This window comes from Cryptomeria japonica, chromosome 4 (assembly GCF_030272615.1).
Source record: "Cryptomeria japonica chromosome 4, Sugi_1.0, whole genome shotgun sequence".
NCBI classification, from domain to species: domain Eukaryota; kingdom Viridiplantae; phylum Streptophyta; class Pinopsida; order Cupressales; family Cupressaceae; genus Cryptomeria; species Cryptomeria japonica.
In genome coordinates this window covers 82088645-82114268 of record NC_081408.1, presented here as the reverse complement: position 1 = coordinate 82114268, position 25624 = coordinate 82088645, and the positions used below count along the sequence as shown (strand labels likewise).

The 25624-nt window shown below is 32.5% G+C and overlaps 1 protein-coding gene across 1 annotated transcript; it reads right to left on the bottom strand.

Annotated features, from left to right (window-relative positions):
• Positions 1-15581: 15581 nt before the first annotated feature.
• LOC131056747 (disease resistance RPP13-like protein 4) lies at positions 15582-18490 on the bottom strand. Its single transcript, XM_057991008.2, has one exon. It carries the CDS (start codon positions 18354-18356, stop codon positions 15648-15650), a length of 2709 nt encoding a protein of 902 aa, XP_057846991.2. The 5' UTR covers positions 18357-18490; the 3' UTR covers positions 15582-15647.
• Between the last annotated feature and the right edge of the window lie 7134 nt (positions 18491-25624).

Sequence of the window (25624 nt, the reverse complement as noted above, 5' to 3'; positions counted from 1 at the left end):
CAATATCCTTAATCTAGACCTAATTGAACCCTAAATCATAACCCAATCCCAAACTTCAGCATTAATCTAAACATAATTGAAGCTTAACCATTACCTAAACTTAAATTTAAATATAACCCCAATTAATCCCTAAGTACAACTTTAACTCTAATCTAATCATAACTAAATCCTAGCCTAAACTTAATCCTAACCCTAATTAAACTCTAATTGTAATTGAACTCTAATCTTAATCTAACCCTTACCATAATCAAATCCTAATCATATTTGAACATTAACTTTAATTAACTATAACCTTAACCCTTAATTCTAATTTCTCTAATTGAATGCTAACCCTAACCTAACCCTAAAGTAAACCATAACCATAGAAATAAACCCTACTACTACTTCAACCTTAATCTAACCCTAATATGAACCCTAACCCTTATTGAATTCTTATCCTAATTTAATACTAACCCTCATCCTCACCATGCCTTATCCTAACCAAAATTGGACCCTAATTAAACCCTAAACTTAATTCTAACCCTAGAATTAAAACGTACCAGAGTTGAACCCAAATCCTAATTTAATTCTAGCCCAAACCCTTACCCTAATTTAACCCTAAGCCAAAATTAATTGGATCATAATCATAATTCAAACCCTAATTAAAATCTAATTATATTAATCATAACTATGATCAACCACATATCATAATCAAACCCTATCCTTGACAATATCCCTAATCTTGACCTAATTGAACCCTAACCATAAAATAACCCTAGCCTTAGTTAGAACCTTATAATTAATCCCTAATTACAAGTTAAACTATAATCTAATATAATAATTGAATTGTATCCCTAGATTTAACTCTAACCCTAATTGAAGTCTAGTCCTACTTAACCCTAACCCTAATTGAATTTTAATCATAATTAGACACTAATCCTTATTCAATCCTAAACCTAATCTAACCCAAACCTTGATCCTAATTAAGCCCTTAGCATAATCAAACTCTAAGCGTAATTGAACCCTAACTCTAATTAACTATAACCTTGACTCTTAACCCTAAACCTAACTCTAATTAACTATAACCTTGACTCTTAACCCTGAGCGTAATTGAACCCTAACTCTACTTAACCATAACCCTAAACTCTAACCCTGATAATAATCCTTAGTCCTAACCCTAATACCTAACCCTAACCCTAACCATAACTCAAAACTTATCTCTTACCCTAATCCTAATTTCCTAACCTTAACAATGATGTTGACTGTATCCCTAACTGTAATCCTAATGCTAACCCTACACCCTAAATCTAACCCTAACCCTAACATAAACATAACCATTATTTAAACCTTAATAACCCTTATTTCATAAAACTAAACCCTAACCCTAACCCTAACCTAACCATAATCCTAACCCTAAACTTGTTCGTAACCCAAACCCTAAACATAATATAAACCCAAACCATAATCCTAATCCTTACACTAATGTCGAACCCAAACCATAACTTAACCCTAAACTTAAGTATAACCACAATTGAATTCTAACCATTACCTAACCCTAAGCATAACTCTAACTATAGAATTAAGCCCTACCTAAAACTTCAACCTTAATCTAACCCTAATTAAACCCTAACCTAATTCAAACCCTAAACTTAATTATAATCCCAATTGAATTCTAACCATTACCTAACCCTAAGCATAACTCTAACTATAGAATTAAACCCTACCTAAAACTTCAACCTTAATCTAACCCTAATTAAACCCTAACCTAATTCAAACCCTAACACTTATTGAATCCCTAATCCTAAGAGAATTCTAGCCCAAACCCTAATCCTAATTAAAATTTAATCCTAATTTAATGGTAACTCTAATGCAATTGAATCATAAAGCTAATTTTAACCCTAATTGAACTCTTATAAAAACATGAACTATAATTAAAACCTTACCATAATGAAACCCTAACCTTGATAAGATCCCTAATCTAGACTAATTAAAACCTAATCCATAGCCTAATCCTAAACATCAACCTTAATCTAATCATAATTAAAACCTAACCATAACCTAGCCATAAATTTAAATATAACCCTACAATTAAGCCCTAACTACAACTTCAACCCTAATCTAACCATAACTAAATCCTAGCCTAAACTGAATGCTAAACCTAATAAAAATCTAATCGTAATTTAACTCTAATCTTAATATAGCCCTTACCATAATCAAACCCTAATCATATTTTAACCCTAATTCTATTTAACTATAAGCTTAACCCTAACTTAGATTGAAATTTAATCCTAATCTATTCCTAACCTTAATCTATCCCAAACCCTAATCCTAATTGAACTTTTATACTAATTTAACCCCAACCTTAATGTAATTGAACCATAACCCTAATTCTAGCCCTAACTTTGATGTAAACCCTAAACTTAATTATAACCCTAACCATAAACTTAACCTCAACACTAAACCCTAACCCAAACAAATAGAAAATAATAATAATAATAATTGCAACAATAATATTACATATTATTGCAACAAACATTAATAATGTAATATTATATAGTTCTATTTTGAATTTTTAACTGTTTCCCATGTTGCGCAACGACAACTACTAGCTTACATATATTTGATTTTAATCAAATATATATATAATACGCCGAGAGATATCCTTCTTGAGGTGCCTATTTTTATCATGTACCCCGAACTCTAATAAGTGCCTCGAGAAGGATATCTCTTGGCATATTATATATATGTTTGATTAAAATCAAATATATGTAAGCTAGTTTCTACATCACCTCCATCCCTTAAATAAAAACCCACTCAATTGTTTGAAATTACTTTCCCTTCACCAAAATTTCTCACTATAATAGCCTGAAAACCAATGTAGTTGTTGCATATCTATACTCTAGAGGAAATCATGTTACGTTAGATACAACATTATTACTAGTTATGTCATTATAGTTGTGCTCCATTATTCAGAAATTTGTACAAAATTGTGACAAAGATTGAATGATTATTGAAACATTTGTGGTAACTGCACCCCTTTCCTTATCTACAAATGATGAAAAGGTGTATTTGAAGACAAATTTGAGTCAATAGGCAATTCTTTGAAAGATTCCTTCACCATGAAGCTTCTAGGAAAGCGGGGATTGAGGAGGTTTTACTTGTGAGCTTAAAGGATACGATATTGAAATAATTAATGAGTGAATAGTGCAATGTCATTAAAAAACATTCTATTAAGATGCGGGCAAATTAATTTTTTAAATAAAGATTAAATTTTTTATTTTGAGTTGTAAATGGTTGAAGATAGTTGTTGTTTTGTTTTTTATTTTTTTTAATCGAAGTAGTTGATGTTGAAAATTTAAATGGATTTCATGTTTGAATTAATATTTGAATACAAATTAACATTTATTGGTAAATAATTTATTTTCTTTTATAATTTAAATATTATTTAATGTTAGATTTTTTTGTAATGTGATATAGCACTATTTATAGATTATATATTTTTTTTGTTTAATAATTTATGTATATTTATAATTATGTGGGCTGTAAGTTCATTGGCTGTAGTAGGAACAATTTATTGTTTTCTTCTTGTAGTTGAGTGTTTTTTATAGTTGCAAATTCATTTCGAATAGCAGAGATAAATTCTTTATACTATAACTGTTAATCACCCATTGTATTTTTATACTTAATTTAATGTGTATATATATATATATATATATATATATATATATATATATATATATATATATTTGTCTTCTATCAATATTTGTGTTTTTGTCAATTATCTTCATTGATATCTTTTATGAATATCTATGAAGCACTTAGAAAAGTATTTGAAAATTTAATTATAAGAGGATTGAAGCTAAGTATATAACTTCTTAGCCATGGGAAAAATGTTTGTATTGATTTTGTTATTATTATTATCACTATTATTTTTATTGTTTTTGGTAGGTTACAAGGATTTTTAGCCTAGTCTAATTGGGTCCAAACCGCATTTAACACCATTTGGTCCAAGCAATGATGTGAACCCTGGTTGCACCATTAACAATGTAACCACAACACCACTAAATGACTAGGAGATCCCCAAAATGCTTGTGTAGATTTACAAATTAGAAGATATAAAAAATAGTTGATTATCTTGCATGGGTGTATTAGTATTATATAATTATCACTAGTGTTTGTTTGAAAACAAAAAGAATCTAGGTGCTCGCTTTAAATATTTTTGCATGTAAGATGATAGGGAATGGTAAAACTATAGAAAAATCTAATGTCAAATAAAAATGTTAATGAAGTTAAGAGGTGTTGATGAAGAGAAGAGATGTTAATGAAGTTGAATTATTGAAATTTGTTTCTATCTGTGTCAAAGATTATAAAAATTTACTAATAAATTCTAAATTCTTATAATATTAAGGTCTTAGAAAATTTGGGTGAAGCAAATTTTCTAGAAAAATATTTAATATCCTTTTTATTATACACAAGTAGCTTATTTTTACATGAAGCCACTCATATTTTAAGAGACATCTCTTGATATTTTAGTAGCTATTTATAGGAGCTCAAACAACTTTATTTTTGGATGCCAAAAGTTAATTCTTAATGAGAAATAAGTAATTGAGTAGGTTTTACTCGTGAGCTCTAATGATACGACATTGAAATAATTAATGAATGAATAGTGCAATTGCATTAAAAAGTTTCTATTAAGTTGCAGGTAAAAACATTTTACAGGTGGTGAATAAAATATGGTCATCTTGATTATTTGGAAAGAGAATTACGTCATGTCCCACTTGATAAAAATATGAAAGACTTTGATAGAGAATTTCAATATATGTATGGTGATCGGGTTCAAAAAAGTCTTTGAGCTTCTTTCCAAGAATTTGCTGTCGGTTGGTGTTTTCCACTAGTGAATAAATTATCCAGGAAAAGTATCATTTGAAAGGCAATTCAATGCTGGGATTATGTTGTGCACCGATACTCAATCTCAATAATTTTTAAGATTTGAAAGTGAATCAAATAATTTTTAAGATTTGAAAGTGAATCAAAATTATTGATGAATAATTTTTATTTTTATTTTTATTTAAAAATTATTTAATGTTAGAAGTTATTTGTAATGTTTAAAGTGTTGTTTTTAGATTTGACCGTGTGAGTTTTTTTATATCAATTTTTAAGATTACATTCTGTGATCCATCATCAAGATGATAGAGTTAATAAAGAAATTATAGATTATATATTTCTACTTCCTAATAGTTTATGTATACCTATAATTCTATGGGCTAAAAGTCCATTGCCTGTAGTAGAATCTACTTATTGTTTTCCCCCTATAGTTGAGTGTTTTTTCTACAACTATAAACTCACTTTTAATAGAAGAGATAGTTTCTCTATGTTGTTGTTTTCTTTTTCACTGTCGATTAGCTATTGTATTTCTGTAAGATGATATGGAGTAGTAAAACTATAGGAAAATCTAATGTAAAATAGTAGAATGCTAGTGAAATTAAGAGAGGTTGATGAAGTGAAAGAAAGCTAATAGATTTGAATTATTGATGTTGACAAAGTTGGAACAATTGTTGAAGTCATCCCAGTTGGTGTCAAAGATTATAAAAAATTATTAATAAATTATTATATTATTAAAATCATTCGAAATTGGGTGAAGCAATCATTTAGGAAAATATTTAATCTTTTTTGTTATAAATAAGTAGCTTATTTTATATGAAGCTGATGGTATGATGAAATAATAAGGATTTGGTCAACTACTGAGAGGGGGAGTGGGTGAATTGGTAGATAGAAAACTATATAGACTTTTACCAAACTCAAAATCAACCTCTCAAGTCAAACTCTAAACTAACTGGTTTAAACACTAAACTGTCAAATGCGATATTACTGACAAGTTAAACCGGTTGACTGTTATAACAAACTATCAGTAAAAAAAAATTGAAACTCTTAAAACCTTTTGACTAAATCATTCAAATACTTTACTGACAGTAGTAAAACATATTTTAGATTGTTGCCAGTTAACATATCATATCAAAGTGGATTTAGTAGTCAAGAAATTTAACCATAGTAAACATAACCACAAAAGAATTCACCAATTGACACAATATTTTTGACGTGGAAACCCAAATGGAAAAAACCACAATGGGGATGAATACCCACAAGTATTCTGAAGTCTTCTGAAGTTTGCCCTGTTAGAAGCCTAGCACGTTAAAGCTCTACAAAAAGTCTTGTTAAGAACAGATCCTGTTAGGGACCACTCGGTTAAGGGATTGACTATAATGCCCTATTAGAATCAATACCCTATTAGGAGTAACCTCGATAGAGGATTTTAAATCCAAGCTAATGGACCACCTGATTAGAGTATTTGAATAACACTAAGTTTGTTAGAGCTTACCTAATTAGGGGATTTGACTGATGTAATTGTTAGAAAACAATAGGGGTTTTCTGATTTGTTTGAATAGAACTACACTTTCTTGTTTACATTCTTTTCATGCTCTTATCGGCCTTTACACATACTCTAGATACATTATCAGGTTCAGCAACCACTCTCTCTTACTCTCAACCACAAATTGCCAACTCTACAACAAAACAACTCATCAAACTTATAAACAAATCAATAGGTCGGTAACACAACATAAACCTAATTATCTCATAGAGATTACAAAAAAATCGGTTCAAGTATGACCATTGGATTACATAGAAAATTACATAGAAATCACTGCACATCATTCAAGATATCCTCGACCACTCCTTGATCACCACTTCATCGAACTCTGTAACTCATCACGCGGTTTCCATTACATGTAATGAACTTTCTCATTCCCAAGACAAAAACAATTATCTCTATGTGCCAAGAATCATTTCAAAAATTTCTCATACAACATGCATATGTGTCATAATCTTTACCATTCATCATTTGATCATAAATTGCTTCAACCGATTCACCAAGCTCCATCAGTTAGGGTTTGGTCTCATCTACAGGTAGGGTTATTGGTTCATCTCTCCATTTCATAGGCAATACCGGTTTCCTCCACAAACTCACCTACTGGTTACAGTTCCTTTTAATAGCTTTTCCTACCAGTTACAAAACAACATTATAATAATATGATTGCAACATCATTACATATTAATTGACATCAATGACAACATAACATTTCATTAATGCAATATTCATGTAAATCCCAGCAATCTCCCCCTTTGGCATTGATGGCAATACAAGTATCAATACCCTTGATTATGATGATGTGTATAGGAATCCAGGTTTACATTTTACTACAATCATACAATTCTCCTCATAGTCTTTAGTTCTTCTTCCCCTTTGACAACAATGCCAAAGTGAAAGTAAAACATGCAATGTAAAAATTCACTGTTCAACATCATCAACCTGTGACTTGATGTTCCCCTTGTGGAATAAATGCACTCTACACCAATCCTTCTATAAAATTTTGCAAGTAGCTTTGAGACTGATGTAATCTACATCATACTCAACTGATCTCATGTAGTGGCACAACCCCTAGCTAACCTCTAAGATACTCAAAAGTAGTCTTAGACAAAGGTTTAGTAAAGATATCTACAAGCTACTCCTTGGTAGAAACATGCTCCAATATCACATCTTTACTCTACACTTTTTCTCTCAAGAAATGATACTTTAATTCAATATGATTGGTTCTAGCATGCATGCATCACCAAGTTCTTTGAAATATTTATGGCACTGGTGTTGTCGCATAAGGTCTTTACCGGTTTTGTAAAATTCAACTTGAATCCTTCAAGAATGTGTTTCATCTGATAGCCTGGGTACAACTCATATAAGCTGCAACATACTCAGCTTTAGTAGTAGACTGAGATATTGAACTCTGCTTCTTGCTAATCCAAGATACAAGTCTTCCTCTAAGAAAAAATGCTCCACCAATTGTGCTTTATCTATCATCAACATTACCTGTCGAGTCTTCATCCGTATAAACCTTCAAATCGAAGTTACCTGCACATAGATACCATAAACCATAGTCAATAGTACCTTTCAAATATCTGAATATTCTCTTGGTTGCTATCAAATGTGTTTCTTTTGGATTCTTCTGAAATCTGGCAACTAAACCAACTGCATGAGCTATATCCAGTTTGTTGTGAACAACATAGTGTAATTTCCCTATCATTGATTTGTACCCCTTTTCATCAACAGATGTGGCTTCATCTTTCTTAAACAATTTACAACCTATAACCATTGGTGTCCCAATAGGTTTACAATCACTCATTCCAAATGTCTTTAATACTTCTTTCACATATTTAGACTGTGTGATAAAATATCACTCTTCATCTGCTGAATTTTCAAGCCTATGAAATTTTTTTCTCTCCCACTAGAGATATTTCAAACTCACTTTTCATATAATTTGCAAAGTCTTTACTCATGTCATCATTGCCTTCAAATATGATATCATCTACAAACACTTCACTAACCAGTATCTTATCTCTTTTAGATTTGAGAAATATGTTGCTATCTTCACTAGTTCTCTGAAAAACGTATCTTGATCAGGTGTGAATGTAGCCTCTCATACCATGCTCTCGGTGCTTGCTTCAAACCATATAGTGCCTTGTGCAATTTAGATACCATATCTTTCACATCAGTCAAAGCATAACCATCTGGTTTCTCAATGTATACTTCTTCTTCTAGTATTCCATTTAGAAATGTTGACTTCACATCCATCTGATATACTTTGAATCCCTTATGTGCAACAAAAGCAAGTAAAGTCCTAACACCTTCTAGTCTAGCAACTAGTTCAAAAGTATCACCATAGTCTTCTCCTTCTTCTTGTGCATAACCTTTACATACTAATCTAGCTTTGTTTCAGACTACTACTTCATCTTCATTCAGTTTATTCTTGAATACCCATTTAGTACCCATCACATTTTTATTCACCGGTCTGGGTACTAGGGTCCATGTCTTGTTCTTCTCAATTTGATCAAGCTTCTACTCCATAGCTTTGATCCAGTGATCATCTCCAAATACTTCCTTAGCAGTTCTAGGCTTAATAGTGGAGATCATGCACAAATTTTCTCTAATTCTTCTTCCGGTTAACACTCCAGCATCTTTATCTCCAATAATATGGTTAGGATTATGATTCAGTCTCACATAATATTCAGGTTATTCTTCTTCATTATCATCATCTTCTTCTGAATCTACCTATTTCGGTTGAACTGGTACAACAACATTCTCTTTACCAGTTTTAGATTTCACCGATTCTGGTTCCAAAATTAGAATGCAAGGATCTTCTTCTTTTTTCTCCACACTCGTTTCTCCTGAGACTTCAGGATATTCATCCACTCGAACACCAACACTTTTAATGATTCTTTGTGTTTGGTTTTTGTAACATTTGTATTCTTTACTCTTGGTGGAGTAACCAAGAAATATGCCTTCATCACTTTAGCCTCAAACTTGCTAACATAGTCACCTCTCTTAATAAAACATTTAATGCCAAATATCTTAAAATAATATACATTAGATGATATACCATACCAGTTTTCATAAGGAGTTTTTTCCTTACCTCTTTTTACTAGTATCCAGTTCATAGTGTAGACAGTTGTGTTGACAACTTCTCTCAAGAAAGTTTTTGCTACACCTTGTATCAACATCATTCTAGCAGCTTCAACAACAGACCGGTTGTTCCTCTCTACAATGCCATTCTTCTATGGTGTCCTTAGTGTAGAAGGCTACCTCTTGATACCATTTTCTTTGCAATATCTAATGGATTCCTCAGAAGTAAATTCACCACCTTGATCAATCCTCAGACACTATCTTTTTGCCACTTTCCTTTTTAGCTAAGGCCCTAAATGCCTTGAACTTACCAAAAGCTTTTGAATTATCCTTTAGGAATGTGACCCACATCATTCTTGAGAAATCATCAGTGAAGATCATAAAATATTTGTCACCTTGAATACTTTTAGTCCTTATGGGTCCACAGAGATCTATATGTACCAGATCTAACAAATGTTCCGCTGAAAAATATTTTCTCTTAAAAGTTCAGGATGTCATCTTTCCCAAATGACATTCCTTACATAGAGCATTAACCGGTTTGTCCAACTGAGGAAAACCTCTCACTGACTTGGACTTACTCACTTTGACAATGTTATCATCTATTTTAGCAATTAAACAGTTGTTGACTTTAGGATTTAGGTGAAACAGGTTACCTTTTATCTGCTTGCCGGTTGCAATCAGTTCACTTTTGCTCCCATAGATTTTGCACATTCCATTCTTAAACTCCAACAGATAACCTCTATCATTGAGTTGTGCAACACTCAAAAGATTCTACTTTAATCCTTCAACCCAGTAGACGTCATCTGCACTGCTCTTTCCATGAAGAGAAATAGTTCCGTTTCCTTTTACCATGCAGGGTGAGTCATTACCAAATCTCATGACTCCTCCATCAAATTCCTTCAAGGTAATAAATTTTCTCCAGTCATCGGTCATGTGGTGTGAACAACCACTATCAATGATCCAATCATCAGAACTATCCATGTGAGAAACTAATGCCTTCTGATCAGATATCTCCTCTTTGATGACAACAAAGACAATGTCTTCATTAGCATCTCCCTTAGATTCCTGATGAGTGATACCACCATCAACTGTAATGAGACAATCTCTTTTGCCTTTTCCTTTGTACTTATTGAACTTCTCACGCTCGTGTTCATTGTCACCATTAGGACAATTAGCTGCAATGTGTCCAATCTTGTTACATGCAAGGCATTTCAAAGGTAATTTACCTCTGTACTTACCGGTACCTCTGGGCAATCGCTTGGCCAACAATACTTCAAGCTCAACTAGACTGTCTTCATCCTTAGCTTCTCTGCTGGATCTAGATTTATAACTATGATTGATATCTCTACTTTTCCTCATAGATGAGTTAGAAACTGAAGCTCTAAATGTAGATTCAGATTTCTGAGCACTACCATTATAGCCATTCAATTCAAATTTGCAGTAAGCTTACCAATGATAGAATCAAGAGTTACCTTAGTTCTATCAATAGACTTTAGCTCCTGAATAGTTGTAACTCAGATAGCGTAGACCAGTAGCAGGTTTTCAACATCTTACTAATTACTATGGCATCCTCTACTTTACCACCAACACTCTTGATCTCACTGACTATCTCCTTTCTCCTCTAACCATACTGTTGGATATTTTCACCTTCAGCCTTCTGCATGTCATCAAATTTTCCTCTTAGACTCTCTTCTTTGGCAATCTTCACATGCTCATCATTGCTGTATATTTCCTCAAGTTTCTTCGATACCTCATAAGTAGTCTTTAGACCATGGACATCAACATACTCTACATCAGACAAAGAACTGATAATAGCCTCCAATGCTTGATTGTTTTCTTGTTGCTCTTTCTTTTGATCATCAGACATAGTCCCACTAGATGCAAAATATTGAGTAACAACATGTTCCCAGTATTGACTTCCTAGACTCTTGATATATATTTTCATTTATCACTCCATAGTCTGTAGTTCTCTATATTAAACTTTGGACCTTCTTTCTTCATCATGTTCTACAAGATATTTACCTAAAACTATTAGGCTTAGACTTAGGCTTAGACCTTAGAGGACCTGAATAGCTCTGATACCAATTGATGGTATGATGAAAGAATAAGGATCCGGTCAAATATTTTTTAAATAGATTTTTCCAAAAAAAATTAATAATATTTATTAACAAATAAACCTAATTATTGTATGAATCTTTTATAATTATTATTTTGTATAACTGTTTTGAAATCATTCTATTTTTTAATACTTTTTAAAAAACATGATTTTCTTTTTAATCATTTTAATATACACAATATAATTTTATAATATTTAATTATAAATTTAATATTTTTCATTTTTTCATTAAAAAATACCTATTTTCATTCTATTGTTTAGATTATATAATTTTATGATTATTAATATTTATTTTATTAAGATTAATTATAATCAATATTACATAAATATAATTAAAAATATATAAAATCTTAAAATAATACTTAATAATTAAGTGTAAGAAAAAAAATATTATTTTAATTATTACTATATAGATTTTTTAATTAAATTGACATTTTATTCTTAAGAAAAATGTATATTTTTACTACCATGTTTATGTTACATTATAATTATCAATATTCTTTTATTGAAGTGAGAGTCATCATTAATATAACAAAAATGTTTTATTTTAAAGTCACAATTATTTAAAATTATAATTAAGAGTTACATTAAATATTTTTAGGACAATATTATGAAGGAATGTACTCCCACTACATGGCACTTGATTTTAAATTATGTTTGAATTTTACTTTCCTCATTTTTTTGACTCTTTATTTGACTCTTCTTATTCTTCTCGCAATCATTATTAATTTAATTAAACAATTTTTTAATATATCTTTAAGATTTGGTAAGAAATATCAATATAGAAAAATAAACAAATATATTTTTTAATGTAATTTTTTTTTCAAAAAAATGTACATTTTAAGTTCAAATTTCAAACTCTATTAAACCTTTTTTATTATTGAATGACATTGGATACTATTAAAACCATGATAATCTTTTTTATATTATGAGGTGATAGGTTGAATCAATATGAAAATTGTTTGTGCCTTCAACTAAATTCTCCTTTATAAAAATTGAATTGTTGACTTTTATTTTTTTATTTATGTTTTGAAAAAAAATTAGTTCACTAAATAGAATCACATGTTAAATATACTTAGTTACATGCTTATAAAAATTTATTTACAGTTATTGAAATATTTTACTATTATCTAATATCATTTAATTATTTTAGTACAAAAAGTGACTAGTAAGAATTTAAACCATCTACAACTAATGATTTACAATTACTATAATAGTGCAAAATATATACAACCTAATACCCAATAGCCTTCTCCAATTATAATATTAACTATCCAATGATCTTATGAACCAAACACAATGTGGTCATGCATATTATGATCTAAAAACTATCATGATTTTAATTTGAAGATATTCTAGCTCACCCATGGATCTAGACTTTTGCCTTTAATTTGTGGTGCCTTTTTTTAAGTTGTTCCTCTTTCTCACAGAGGGGGTGAATAGATCCTTCTGGCCTATCTATTAGTGCTTTTATGCTTGTTGTGTTGTGGTTTTGTGGATGTTTTGTTCATGTGTGGGTGCTTGCATCGTTTTCTCACCTCTCCATGCCTATTTAGCTAGAACTTATTTTTGGGTTTCTTGTTTAGGCCTTTGTGGATATGTATTACTTGTGGCTCCTACCTTCTAGTGTTGTTGTTGGTCTGTGGATGGGGTATGTTGGAGTTTTCGCCCAATTTTATTTTTCACCTTGTCTCTACTTGTCATGGGGGACTCTCACTATTTTATAAACTGCTATTATAAATTTATAGATCATAATAACATTACATAAAAATTTAAACACCATTCTTTTAAAGAAAAACATCTAAATTAAATGAATATTAATAATTATTTAATAATTTCCCCCCATTAAAATGAGATGGGAAACCAAATGGATGACCGCTCAATGGAGGTGGTTTAAATTAAACTTTAACATAGCAGTGCATGGCAACCCTATGGCATTGAGTGTTGGCTACACAATTAGATAATGCAAGTGTTAATTAAAGGGGAAGATTCAAAACCATTGTCAAAAGGGACTAATAATGAACCCAAACTATAGCCACTATTGATCATCCTACAATTAGGATTGAAATCAATTATTAAAGCTCAAAATTAGGGATGACTTGACTTTGGTGATCAATTTTATTCAAATCATTAAACTACACATTTGGAGGTTAGAGATCCTATTTAAGTGATTTAGACATTTGTTGACCCAATTCAAAATGTTCTTAATGAATCATATTTATAGAGATTCTAATATAGAATAGATACTACTTCAGCCATGTCATGACAAGTACCTCCACTGATATTTGAAATAAATTGACATGAGTTTCAATGACTACATTTACCATTGATGGTGATCCATGTTGGAATATTTTTAATGTGTTTATCCACCCATTTGCATTGGAGATGTTAGCATGTGACTATCATTTTGCCTCCTCTATTTTATATGTTGTGTCAATGTATGAGAAGCACAAACATGCACAAATGTATGATGGTATTTAGCTTTCCACCTCAAAGTAATAATGATAATAGCAATTTAATCCATTTTGAATCATTCTAAGTTGTGTTCTAGGGTAGCCAATGATGTATTGAACAAAATCTTCCTCTTTCATTAATTATTACACATGTGAGCTACCTTAAATTTTATTAGATCCCATTACAGATGCATTTGGTACTCATTATTTCTTTAGCAAGTGTTTATACTGGAAGTATGAATACATCTATCTATTTCAATTGCGCTTCTAGAAAAATGGCCTTTGTGAGATTAAAGAGAAAAAAGCTCAAATGTGTTTTCAATAAATAACATTGGTTAATTTTACATTCTATCAAAGGTGTGCTAGGGGATGTATTCATGAAGATTGATCACAAATGTGGGGTTAAAATAGAAATTTCATATATGTTTTAAACATCTCTTTTTAGTGGAAGAGGAAAAAATGGATTTGGTGAAGGTGTTGTGCAAGAGGCTAGTTTAGAAACAATTTATAGGCAATTTGGACGACGTGTTGGTGATGATTCTTGATGATTGAGGCATTCCTCTACTTATAGAAATCTAAAAAATCAAATTTGATGGTATGGAGATCAAACATTTCCCTCTCATGTTCACCTCCATCCACTCTGACTAGCCCTCCACCATCTCCTTGCAAGTAAATGTGTTATATTTCTCAAGAGTATTTTGGAGATGGAACCTATCGAGGGGCTCAATTGACTTCTATAGTCTATAATGCAAGATCATCTAGATTAATTTCCTCCCTACAATTTACATGTTATTATTGTATATAGAGTACATAAGTTCAACTTTTAGGGCTTGTGGATTGGTCCATTTTGTGCTTGTGAGGAGCAACAATTTTTAGATTAGTTATGATCTCCATTGTGAAATTATAAGGGAACACTAAAGGTGAAAGTTGTAGTAGATAATGTATACTTATTTTATATTAGTATATACAAAACGAAACTTCTTGTTTGCGATTTACTTATTCAAAAAATTAAAAATAAAAAATATGAAAAGAAAAGTATATATATTTAAGGATAAATTTGTCATTTAGTCATTAGTTTAAAAATAATTTTTAATTTTTTATATTTAAAAATATTTACTCTTTCAAGAAATTATTTTCTGCATAATTGTCAACAAATTAAATAATAAACTACTATCATAAATTTATAATTACAAGAGCTCTAAAAAAAATTAAATGACAAACTTTATTTTAAAGAAAAAGCATCCAAATTAAATTAGTATTAATAGTTAAAAGATTGTGAAATGGAAAAAATTATAATGTTTAATAATAAATTTATCTTTTATTGTTCAAATCTAAAAAGAAATTTGATTTCTTAAAATTTAAAGCATAAAAATATATTTTTTCATAATTATCAACAAATCAATGAAAAATACTATAATATATTTATGAATTACAACACTGGTAAATAAAAAATTAAACATAATAATTTGTATAAAGAAGAAACATCTAAATTAAATTAATATTAATAATTAAAAAAATGTGATGAACTATGAAGAACATAAGAATTAATATAAATTCTCTACCTACCTGTAAAAATTTTCACCATTCTAATTTATCCTCTAATGGACACATGGGGATTCTGTGCTTTTATTTTATTCCAAACTTCCCCACCTTCACTCAATCCATCTCTGAATTGATCCGTTCCTGAGAAACCGTAGGACAATTCCTTTAATCCTCTCAACCGATCCAATCCCTCTGGAACTTTCTTCACTCTCGGACAGCCGATTAAACCGAATATTTTCAGGACAGCCATCGCTCCATCCTCTAAATCGGGCAACTCCTCCAAAAGAGGGAAGTCCAATATTTCCAATAACCTTAGCTTTGAAAACCCGGATGACCTTCCAAACGCCTTTGGTACTTCTCTACAGCTCTCATTTCCGTATAATCTCAATTCTATCAAGTTAGGCATTGCTTCTAGTGCAGGATAATCGCTACAGACACAACTCAATAAAATGAGTTGCCTCAAATTTGTTAGCGTACACACCCAACTGGGGAACGCAAAATTCTGGACAGAAAGTGTTTGCAGATCATTGAGAGCACTGATATTCTGCGGGAGATGCAATTCCCTAGAGAAATTAGATGCTATTGACAGATGGCGCAACTTGAGTAGCTGACCAAGGATTCCATCTTCGACGCTCTTCAGCTCCTTGTCATGCTTAACAATTAAGCTTAATTCCTGGAGGCGGGTGAATTTGGCAACATCCTCCAACTTCAGCAATTCATCATCTTCAATAGAGAGCCTTAAATGATCTGATCTCAGCACCCGCAAAGATGCCAACTCCGCTATTCCCTTTGGCATATGACTAGGCAGCCCATCATGGCAATCATGTATATTGAGATGCTGGAGACATTCCAATTCACTTATCCACGTAGGCAGCCTTTGCAGCTGCTCGCAGAATGACAGATCGAGCAAGAAAAGACTCCTCAGACTTCTCACACAGATTGGTACCTCCTTAAATCTTGTGTATGATAAATTTAAAACTCTGAGAAGCTTCTGCTTACCAACATAGTGGGGCAATGTTGAGATCTGAGTATGGCTCAAGTCAAGAACCCTTAATAATCTCATAGGGCTCATGAAGTCTGCCTCAATTTTTTCAAGTGGATTTTTATAAAGTGACAGAGTGCGAAGACACCTAGGACAAGAAGTCTTATTCTGGACGATGACCATATCATCTATCTCTTTTCTCCCCAGCAAAATTCTTTTTACGGAACTGAAGGCATCTTGAACGCCAAATATACATCTGTTTTCTTTGGATATATCAACTGCCAAATCAAGCAGGAGGTCATGGATCTTGCAATATTTGATTAGATCTATTGTATTATCTTGTACTTCAACCAAGCACAATTTGACCAACTGATGTAAATAACCCCAAGCGACATCCAGCTGATCTTCTCCTTGGGGAATGAATCCTTCCGCTATCCAGAGATTTATGAGATATTCGCTATTTATTGCCTCATCTTCAGAAAAGAAGGACAAATAGGAAAAACAAGGCTTAAGAGCTGCGGGCAAGGAGTCATAACTCAATCTGAGAATATCTATGATGCGGTAGTCTGGATTATCCGCCTCTTTCTCTGGATGCAATTCTGATTCTTTGAGCTGAGACAATTTGGAGTTCCACTCGCTTGAGTCTGTGCAGCCGCAGAGCGACGCTCCTATAGTCTTGAGTGCCAGTGGTAATCTACCGCATTGCTTTTCAACTTCATGAGCTACCACTTTAAGTTGATGTAAAGGGGAATTTCCTTCATAATTAGGGAAGGCATATGCACAGAACAACTGCCAACTCTCTTCCTTGGATAAAAGCTCCATTTCATATATACGACCGTCAAGGTTTTGGCCGACTACCCTATTTCTGGTTGTAACAATAATTTTACATTGGCTATCAACGCCAATTGGAAGGCCAAGTCTCCTAATGATATTGTCTTCTCGTGCTGCCCTCCAGACATCATCCAGCACGATGAGAGACCTTTTTCCTTGTAAACTGGCATGAATCAGTTCTGCCGCTCGCTCGTCACTTACGTCCTTCACCCTGCCCTCTAAATCTCCCACGTGCGATGCTAAATCGCACTGTAATTTATGAACAGAATATGACTGTGATATGGGAAGCCAGATTGAATGCTCATACCTTTGTTTCACTCTCTCAAAAAAGTTTTGTAGAAGAAATGTTTTCCCTCCTCCACCCATACCCACCACAGCAATGACTCGAACATTTGGTTCATTTATCAAGGAGAGGAGGTGTTGAATCTTGGGCTCAATCGCTACAGGGTGTGAATCGCTGGGAAGTAGACTATTTTCCTTCCAGACTGCCATCCGCGCTGCACTGCTTGATGGCTGTTCAGAGTTAGACGGAGCTAAATCACGGAAAAGCTTTAGTACCTCTCCATCTTTCGTAATGGATCTGATTCGTTCTTTCACTTGTTGAATTCTCTTTCCCATTTTATAGCGGAAAAGTAATTCACCTGGATTGCAAACACAAGACTGAGTTACACTGCTAGTGTAAAGAGGGCGAACAGCACACTCTTCCATAATGTCCTCTGCGTCCCAGGCAACGTCCCGAACGTCGTGCAGCCATGTTTTGATGGGCTCATCTTGGGTAGATAGTGAATCCGCATATTTCAGGCCACCACTTAAAGTTCTGAGTCTCTTCTTCAGCCATTCAAAATCTCGGGTGAAGTTGCAAACCATCGCTGCCTCTTCGGCTGCTTCTTGAGTTATCATCTGAGTAAGTTTAGCAATAACACCATGTGAAATTGCACCAGCCATCCTTAATATGTCAATACTAATACTGATAGGACATGTAAAAGATCTTCCAAATTCGTATGTGTGCCTAACTACAATAGATCGAAATTGCTGAAGGATGCTTTAAAACACCTTAAAAACTTCAGAACTCTGTGTTCTGTGAGAATAGCCCTGAAACAAGACCAAAAAGTCTTGCAATGTTTGTGTTAAATCAAAGGAAGAAAAATGCGCGTAGAAGTTAACAGGTGTTGACTATGTGGAGGAGGTCTTTTCGAAGCAGTTGGGAGATGAATAATTGGGATGATCAAAGTCAAGTGGTCGGTATACTTTGCTATGATGTTCAAAAGTTCTAGATTGTGTCATTACGTTGCTCTGACTTGGGAAGGCATTAATGGGCGTGAGATGTTCAAAGAGTGGTCAAATCACGGGGCCAGTCAAGTTCACGAGGGTGGTAAGTCAACTTAATTGATAAGATTTCCTTAAAAGTAATATCAATCGGTTTTTTGTTTTTTTTAATGGATTTAAATATTTAAATGATATAGGATGTAGGTTAGTGTATGTGTTTCATCTTACACAATAGTTATATGAGACTTTTTAGAGAGATTTTAACATTTATATTTAATTGAGTTTTTACTGCTTTTCTAATTTGATCATTATTATGTTGTTATATAAGTTTAAGATTGTTTGTTCATATGAGTTATATTTTAGAATTATGTGGATTAATGTAAAAAAGTCATAAAATAAGGAAGTCTTGATGAATGTCTATTGATCTTCAAATTCAATACACTTATGAGTTGTTGTCCATATAGAACATGCATGTAAATACTTTAATCTTATGGTATAATACAATGGTTCTTTAATAGATTAATTAAACCACTAAAGTGGCATTTCAAAGCAAGCAACTATCTATAAATTATAACTCAATGTGATCCATGGGAATAAAAAATTCTATGAAATCTTGTTCTCATACATCAAAAATTATGTGGACAAAATGAAATTTCATATCAACAATCTAATTTATGTCAACTAGTTTCAAGGGAATGGCATATGAGACTTAAGTTCAATGACACGAACGAAACAATAGAATGGCATGCTCTAACCTAACAATGCATCCTATAATGCCTTAAGGATAAAGTGACACTAAAATGGGTGGAGAGGAACTTATAAATGATATATGGAAACTAAGGCACACAAACAAAGGCCAACAACCTAAAAGAAGAAGCTAGTTGAGGTACAATCCTTTATGGGAGCAACCTAAAATGATATCTACTACTATATATGACTTGGTGAACATAAGGATAATTAAGCTAAAAGAGGTAGGAGACTAGGTTAGTTAAATAAAATATATCATGGAAAAATAAGAAGCATCTAAAAATGATTATTATTTAATTGATATAATTATTATATTATTCACATATTACCAAAATTTATGGATAAATCTATTTTTAAATCAACTATCCATAAATTGGTTTAATAAATCATGAAAAAAAATTAAAATATTTAGTTAAGTGACTAATTAAGATGACCAATAAGTCATAAGAAATGATAAATTAAAAATCAAGCTAATTAAGTATTCAAGAAAATAAAATAAATAAATCTAATTAATTTATTAATCCTCATCCACATTCTTGAAATTATATAAATTGAAACTAATTCTTCATTGGCAAAATCTATATTTTTGGTTTAATAAGTAGATGCTACAATAATGAACAACAAATACGAGAATTAAGAGTTTACCATAAAAACTTTATTGAAGGTTTGAATACCTATTTTGAATGATTTAATTTTTAACATTATTTAAAATGCTATTTATATTCATTTTAGTATTACATTTTTTGAAACCTTATCCAATAGTAATTTTTTTATTTATTTAACCAATGCAAGAAAAATCACATAAATATAGGTAACTAGAAGGCTACCGAAAAATGATAGTAGAGTACTACCAACATTCAAACAACTCAAGACCATTACATAACCTAAGAACCTCAATAGAAGGAGTAACTTGAAACTCAAAACAATAACAAACTATGTTGTCCATAACAACATAACAAGAACAACCTTGAAAATCTATCCATTTATATAAAGGGTTGAAACAAAAAGAAATATCATCATGGAGGTGCATAATAATTCAAAGTTTGAGTGAGCTTGTTCTCAATCTTGTATTTTGATACTTGATCATTGAGTTATTAAAGCTGGTTCATAACTTTACTATTTTTCTTGCATAAAACTTAGATCTACGAAAACAAGAAAGAATAACCTAAAAAACTATGTTAGATTAAAGCCTAAAAATACCACTTGCCTTATGAAAATTGTTAGAAAACACAGTTGCACATCTATCTTTTCACAAATACTTTAAGATAACTTGTCTAATGGAATCAACAATCACATCATTACTGCATACCGCAACCAAAAATTACTTCTTTCCAATTAAGGTTATGAGAGAAAACAATAGAGAAAATTTTAAATTCAACCATCCATTACTTCTTATCATATATGCAATCCCAAAAGATATGTTTCAAACGTTCAACACCTTGGCAAATAGGACAATTGGCTGGTTGAACCATAATACATTTCAATCTATCTTCAACAGGTAGTTTCCAATCTAATATGTTTCAAACTAGCACTTGAGAGTCAAAGTCATCTTTAGATTTCCATATTTGAGTGCTCAATTTGGTCCACAATGTGCAACTAAATTTACATTTCCATTTTTTATTGAAATGAGGATTAAGAGTATAGGAGTTGAGAAAATACAACACCACAAGAGCCCAAATGATCTCTACAAGTTGAAAAACCTCTTACAAGGAGAAGCAAGGAAGCAAATCACAGAAGGAACAAAAACAAAGGAAAAATATGCTCCAAAAGAGAGAGCTCAATAATCTCCAAAATGTATTGTCAATAATAATCCTTCTTCTTCTTACAATGAAAAGAATGAACTCAACCTTTAATAGGTCAAGAAACCCTAAAAGGGAAAACCTAGGTTTGCACATAATAATTAATAAAAAAATTAATTATTATGCACCTAAAGTTAGCTTAAGTGTAAACGAGATAAAGGGAACTTGAATAATTAAACAAATATTGTTTAATTAATCAAGTAAATACCCGGATACTCTAAAACCCCCCCTTAAGATAGACTTAGGGAGAAGCTAAAACCTAGAACAACTACTGAAAGCAATAAAGATGGGTCCCGGAAACAAGGCCTGATCGGGTACCCAAATACAATGAAATCTCTATGAACTGGAGAAATAAAGAAAACCACATGGGAACAAAACTCTACTCCAAAAAGAGATGGAAAAGAACACCACTAAAGCATGAAGAACCTACAAACTCTGTCGAAGAATAACTACTGATCTGAAGAACCTCCACTAAAATAGAACATGACTAGGTAGAGAAGACTATGATCTGTGTGAGTGCCCTCAAATGACACTACTCAAATCAGAAGGCAAACAACTGAAATCGAAGATACAGATGGCATGAAAACACCAAAGCCTGAAGAGCTGATCAATCAAACCACGGAAGCATTAGAACCAACAGGACAAACCTCCCCATAATGCTAAAGAGGGAGAGGGATAGGAACACTGAAAAGAAATGCCAAGAAGAACTGCATGACGAAGAACCAGGAACATCAAAGGTGCTGAGAAAAATAAATGGTGTCATGGAAGGAACACTCACTTGACACACATCATGAGACGAATGTCATGGAAGGAACACTCATTGGACAAAGGAAGATGGAAAACAACAGGCAAACATCAACCCCCTCATGACACTTTATAAGTAGTGCATGTACAATAAGGCACAAGATGTGTAAGATCCCAAGTAAACAATGCATGATGACACTTTATCTTAGTGTGTTTGCATAAATACAAGCTACAATGATAAGAAGACTGGAAATAGAAACGAGAACCAACATAGAGACATCCTACCCAGAGAAGAGATCCTAGGACCTGAAACAACCAAGATATCCACCAGAGTGCTGAAAAGAAAAAAACTGAATAAAATATGCATGGAGAAAAATATGGAAATAAAAATCATATGGCTAGAAAGTACACAGCACACACTTTCCAAAAATATAAACTTTTCAAAAAATGAAGGTCGGATGCTCATTCTATGGCTCCCGAAGTGCAAAAAAAAGACCTCACTTTGACTAGAAAAAACCACAGTCAAACAGAAAAATTGGAAAAAAATGCCAATATGATGAGGTCTGGCTTGGAACAAGCTTTCCAACACCTATTCGTTTTTGAAAAAACAAATTTGCATGCCCAAGATAAGGCCAAAAAACCAAACCCTCCCTAAAAGGGGCAAAAAAGGTAGTTTGGTGACTCTGGTGGGCAGAGGCGGCTAGTGGGTGGCGCTCTGGTGGTGGCCTGGCGGTGGTCTGGTGGCTGGGAGGAGCTCCGGTGGTAGGGCCAGGCGGCGGGAGTTCCAGTGGTGGGAAACAAAGCTGCCGACGAGGGCTAGTGGGCGGCGGGGGTCGCATGGAGACTGGTGGGAGGCTGAAGCCAGCAAGGGTCACATGGAGGCTGGCGGGAGGCTGGAGTGGGCCGAAAGGGAGAAGCCAGTGGCAGGGGCCAAAGCCGGTGAGGGGCCGATGCCGGCAGTGGGCCGAAGGACGGTGGCACGAGGCCCGAGGAAGGGGTAGCGTCAGGGCTCTAGTACTGACACCTGCAGGGGCCCCACGGTACCCTGCGTACTGTGGGAACCCCCAAAAACATTTTTTTTTTTATTATTTTTTTTTTGCATAAAAAAAACAATCACCGTTTTTTGTTTTCAACTTTTTTTTTACAAAAAAATCAAATTTCGGCCTGAATGTCGTAATAAGGAGAATTTTTTTTTTGAATTTTTTCTCGATTTGCATGCCAGGGTCATATGGCCTAGATCTAAGAAAAAAATACTCCCAGAGGATCAGGAACCAAAATAGGTCAAATTTTATATGACCATAGGGGTTTTCAGGCCTTCTAAGCATGATGGTGAGGTATGTTTAGGCCCAAAGTGCTCAGAAAAAATCCTATCCCTAGGTGCATAAAAAGAACTCAGAAACCCCAGATCTACTTCCAATGTAGAAAATATGAAAACAAGAATAGATAGCTATAGATCTGAAGCTCTGATACCATGTAGAAGTTGAGAAAATACAACACCACAGGAGCCCAAGTGATCTTTGCAAGCTGAAAAACCTGTTACAAGGAGAAGCAAGGAAGCAAATCATAGAAGGAACAAAAGCACAGGAAAAATATGCTCCAAAAGAGAGAGCTCAATAATCTCCAAAATGTATTGTCAATCCTTCTTCTTCTTACAATGAAAAGAATGAACTCAACCTTTAATAGGTCAAGAAACCCTAAAAGGGAAAACCTAGGTTTGCACATAATAATTAATAAAAGAATTAATTATTATGCACCTAAAGGTAGCTTAAGTGTAAAAGAGATAAAGGGAACTTAAATAATTAAACAAATACTATTTAATTAATCAAGTAAATACCCTAATACTCTAACAAAGAGGCCAGCTAGGAAGAATATGTATGTATATTTTCTTGAGAGGAAAACAATTAAAGTGGTTGTAGGATAATCATTGCCAATCCTTGAAAAAGATACAGTCCTTTGTAGTGGATAGTTTCATAGAAAGATCAATAGAAACCAATGACTGAACAAAAATAAAAGTGTTTATATCTATCACTCAACCCAAAAAATAAGAGTTCTTTGGAAAATTGATGGCTAATGGCCGATCATGATAAATGATAATCTTATTCAACCAAATTGATGCTGAAGTAAAACTAAAGTCATGTTGTAATGAAGAATCATTCCATTTAAAGAATATACAAACTTTTTGCTAGGCTATGCATATAGATTTTAAAGGAAATGAAACTCTAATTTTAAAGAAAGGAAACATAAGCAATTTATTAATCCAATTGATTGCTTTCCATTTCTTATGGATAGAAGCTTCCATGATTCGATGATGGAATAAAATTTTCCAAGGTTCATCTCCATGAGTAGCTCGAATGATCCATTTAGAAACAAGACAATATGTAATCCTTGAGATCTAGGATCTATAAGCCTAGGTCACCTTTATATCTTGGTTGGATGCAATGATTCCAAGAAGAGGAAATAAAACAAGTAGTACCATTCCATTTTGACCACAAATATTTTTGAATTATTTTGTTCAATTTTTCAAATTTATGTTTAGATGGCATCCAACAAGAGGAATAATAGACATGGGTAACCAAGATTTTGCAATTGCAATTATAATCCTTAATATAATATTACTAATACTAAGAGTGGAGACCAAACCTCCTAAATTTGTATACATACCCAACTACATTATATCAAAAAAATTTAATGTTGGATTAAAACAACTTAAACTTAGAACTCGGTTACCTTTGCAAGAATATTGTAAAACATACAAGAGTGAAAATTCTTGGTGTTTGTGTTGAATTAAAAAAGGAAAAAATATGGGTAGTAGTTAAACAGTCCGTTCAGTATGTAGAGACAATCTTTGATGGGTAGTTGACAAATGAATAATCGAGAATGGGGACAAATATTTGTGGTAGGTGTTGTCTATCACCTAACTTGTTCAAAATTTCTTGGATTTTATCATCTCATTGCTTCGACTTGAGAAGGGATCATGGGAAGGAAATTTTAAAACAGTGCTCGAATAATGAGGTTGGTCAAATTCACAAGGTTTGGTCAAACTGTCCACAAAATTAAGATTTATTTAAATGTGATATCAATTGATTTTTTTAATAGTTTTAAATAAATATAATGTGTAGATTGATTTTAAAGGGTTTGAAGTAAATGTATTTTGTCTTAATTGATAGTTATTTGAATTCTTTTAGAAAAATCAATATTTATTCTTAGTTAGGTTTTCATTATTTCACTAATTGATCATTATTGTATTATTATATAGTTATAGGGACATGTGTTATTATTAACTACCTTTTGTAACAATGTGGATCAATATAAAATGGTCAAGGAAGACTTGATTATTGTTGATTAATCTTCAAAGTTACTATACCCATAAGTTAATTTGCAAATAAGACATGCATGAAAATACTTATCTTAGTCTTAGTATGTAATACAATAGTTCTAATGCATTAAAGTGTACAACAGTGCTATAGAAGCAAGCACTAAAGTGACATGAAACAAAATGACTACCTATAGATTATCACTTAGTATGATCCTTGGGATCAAAAAATCAATCATAGAATCTTGTACTCATGCGTTAGAAAATATGAGGATAAAACAAAACTTCATAATAGCATCTAGTTTACCTTGATTGGTTTTATGGAAATGACAAATGAAACTAAA

Bases quoted from the DNA above. Each gene is read 5' to 3' on its own strand.
- LOC131056747 (XM_057991008.2), bottom strand. From the start codon at position 18,356: ATGGCTGGTGCAATTTCACATGGTGTTATTGCTAAACTTACTCAGATG.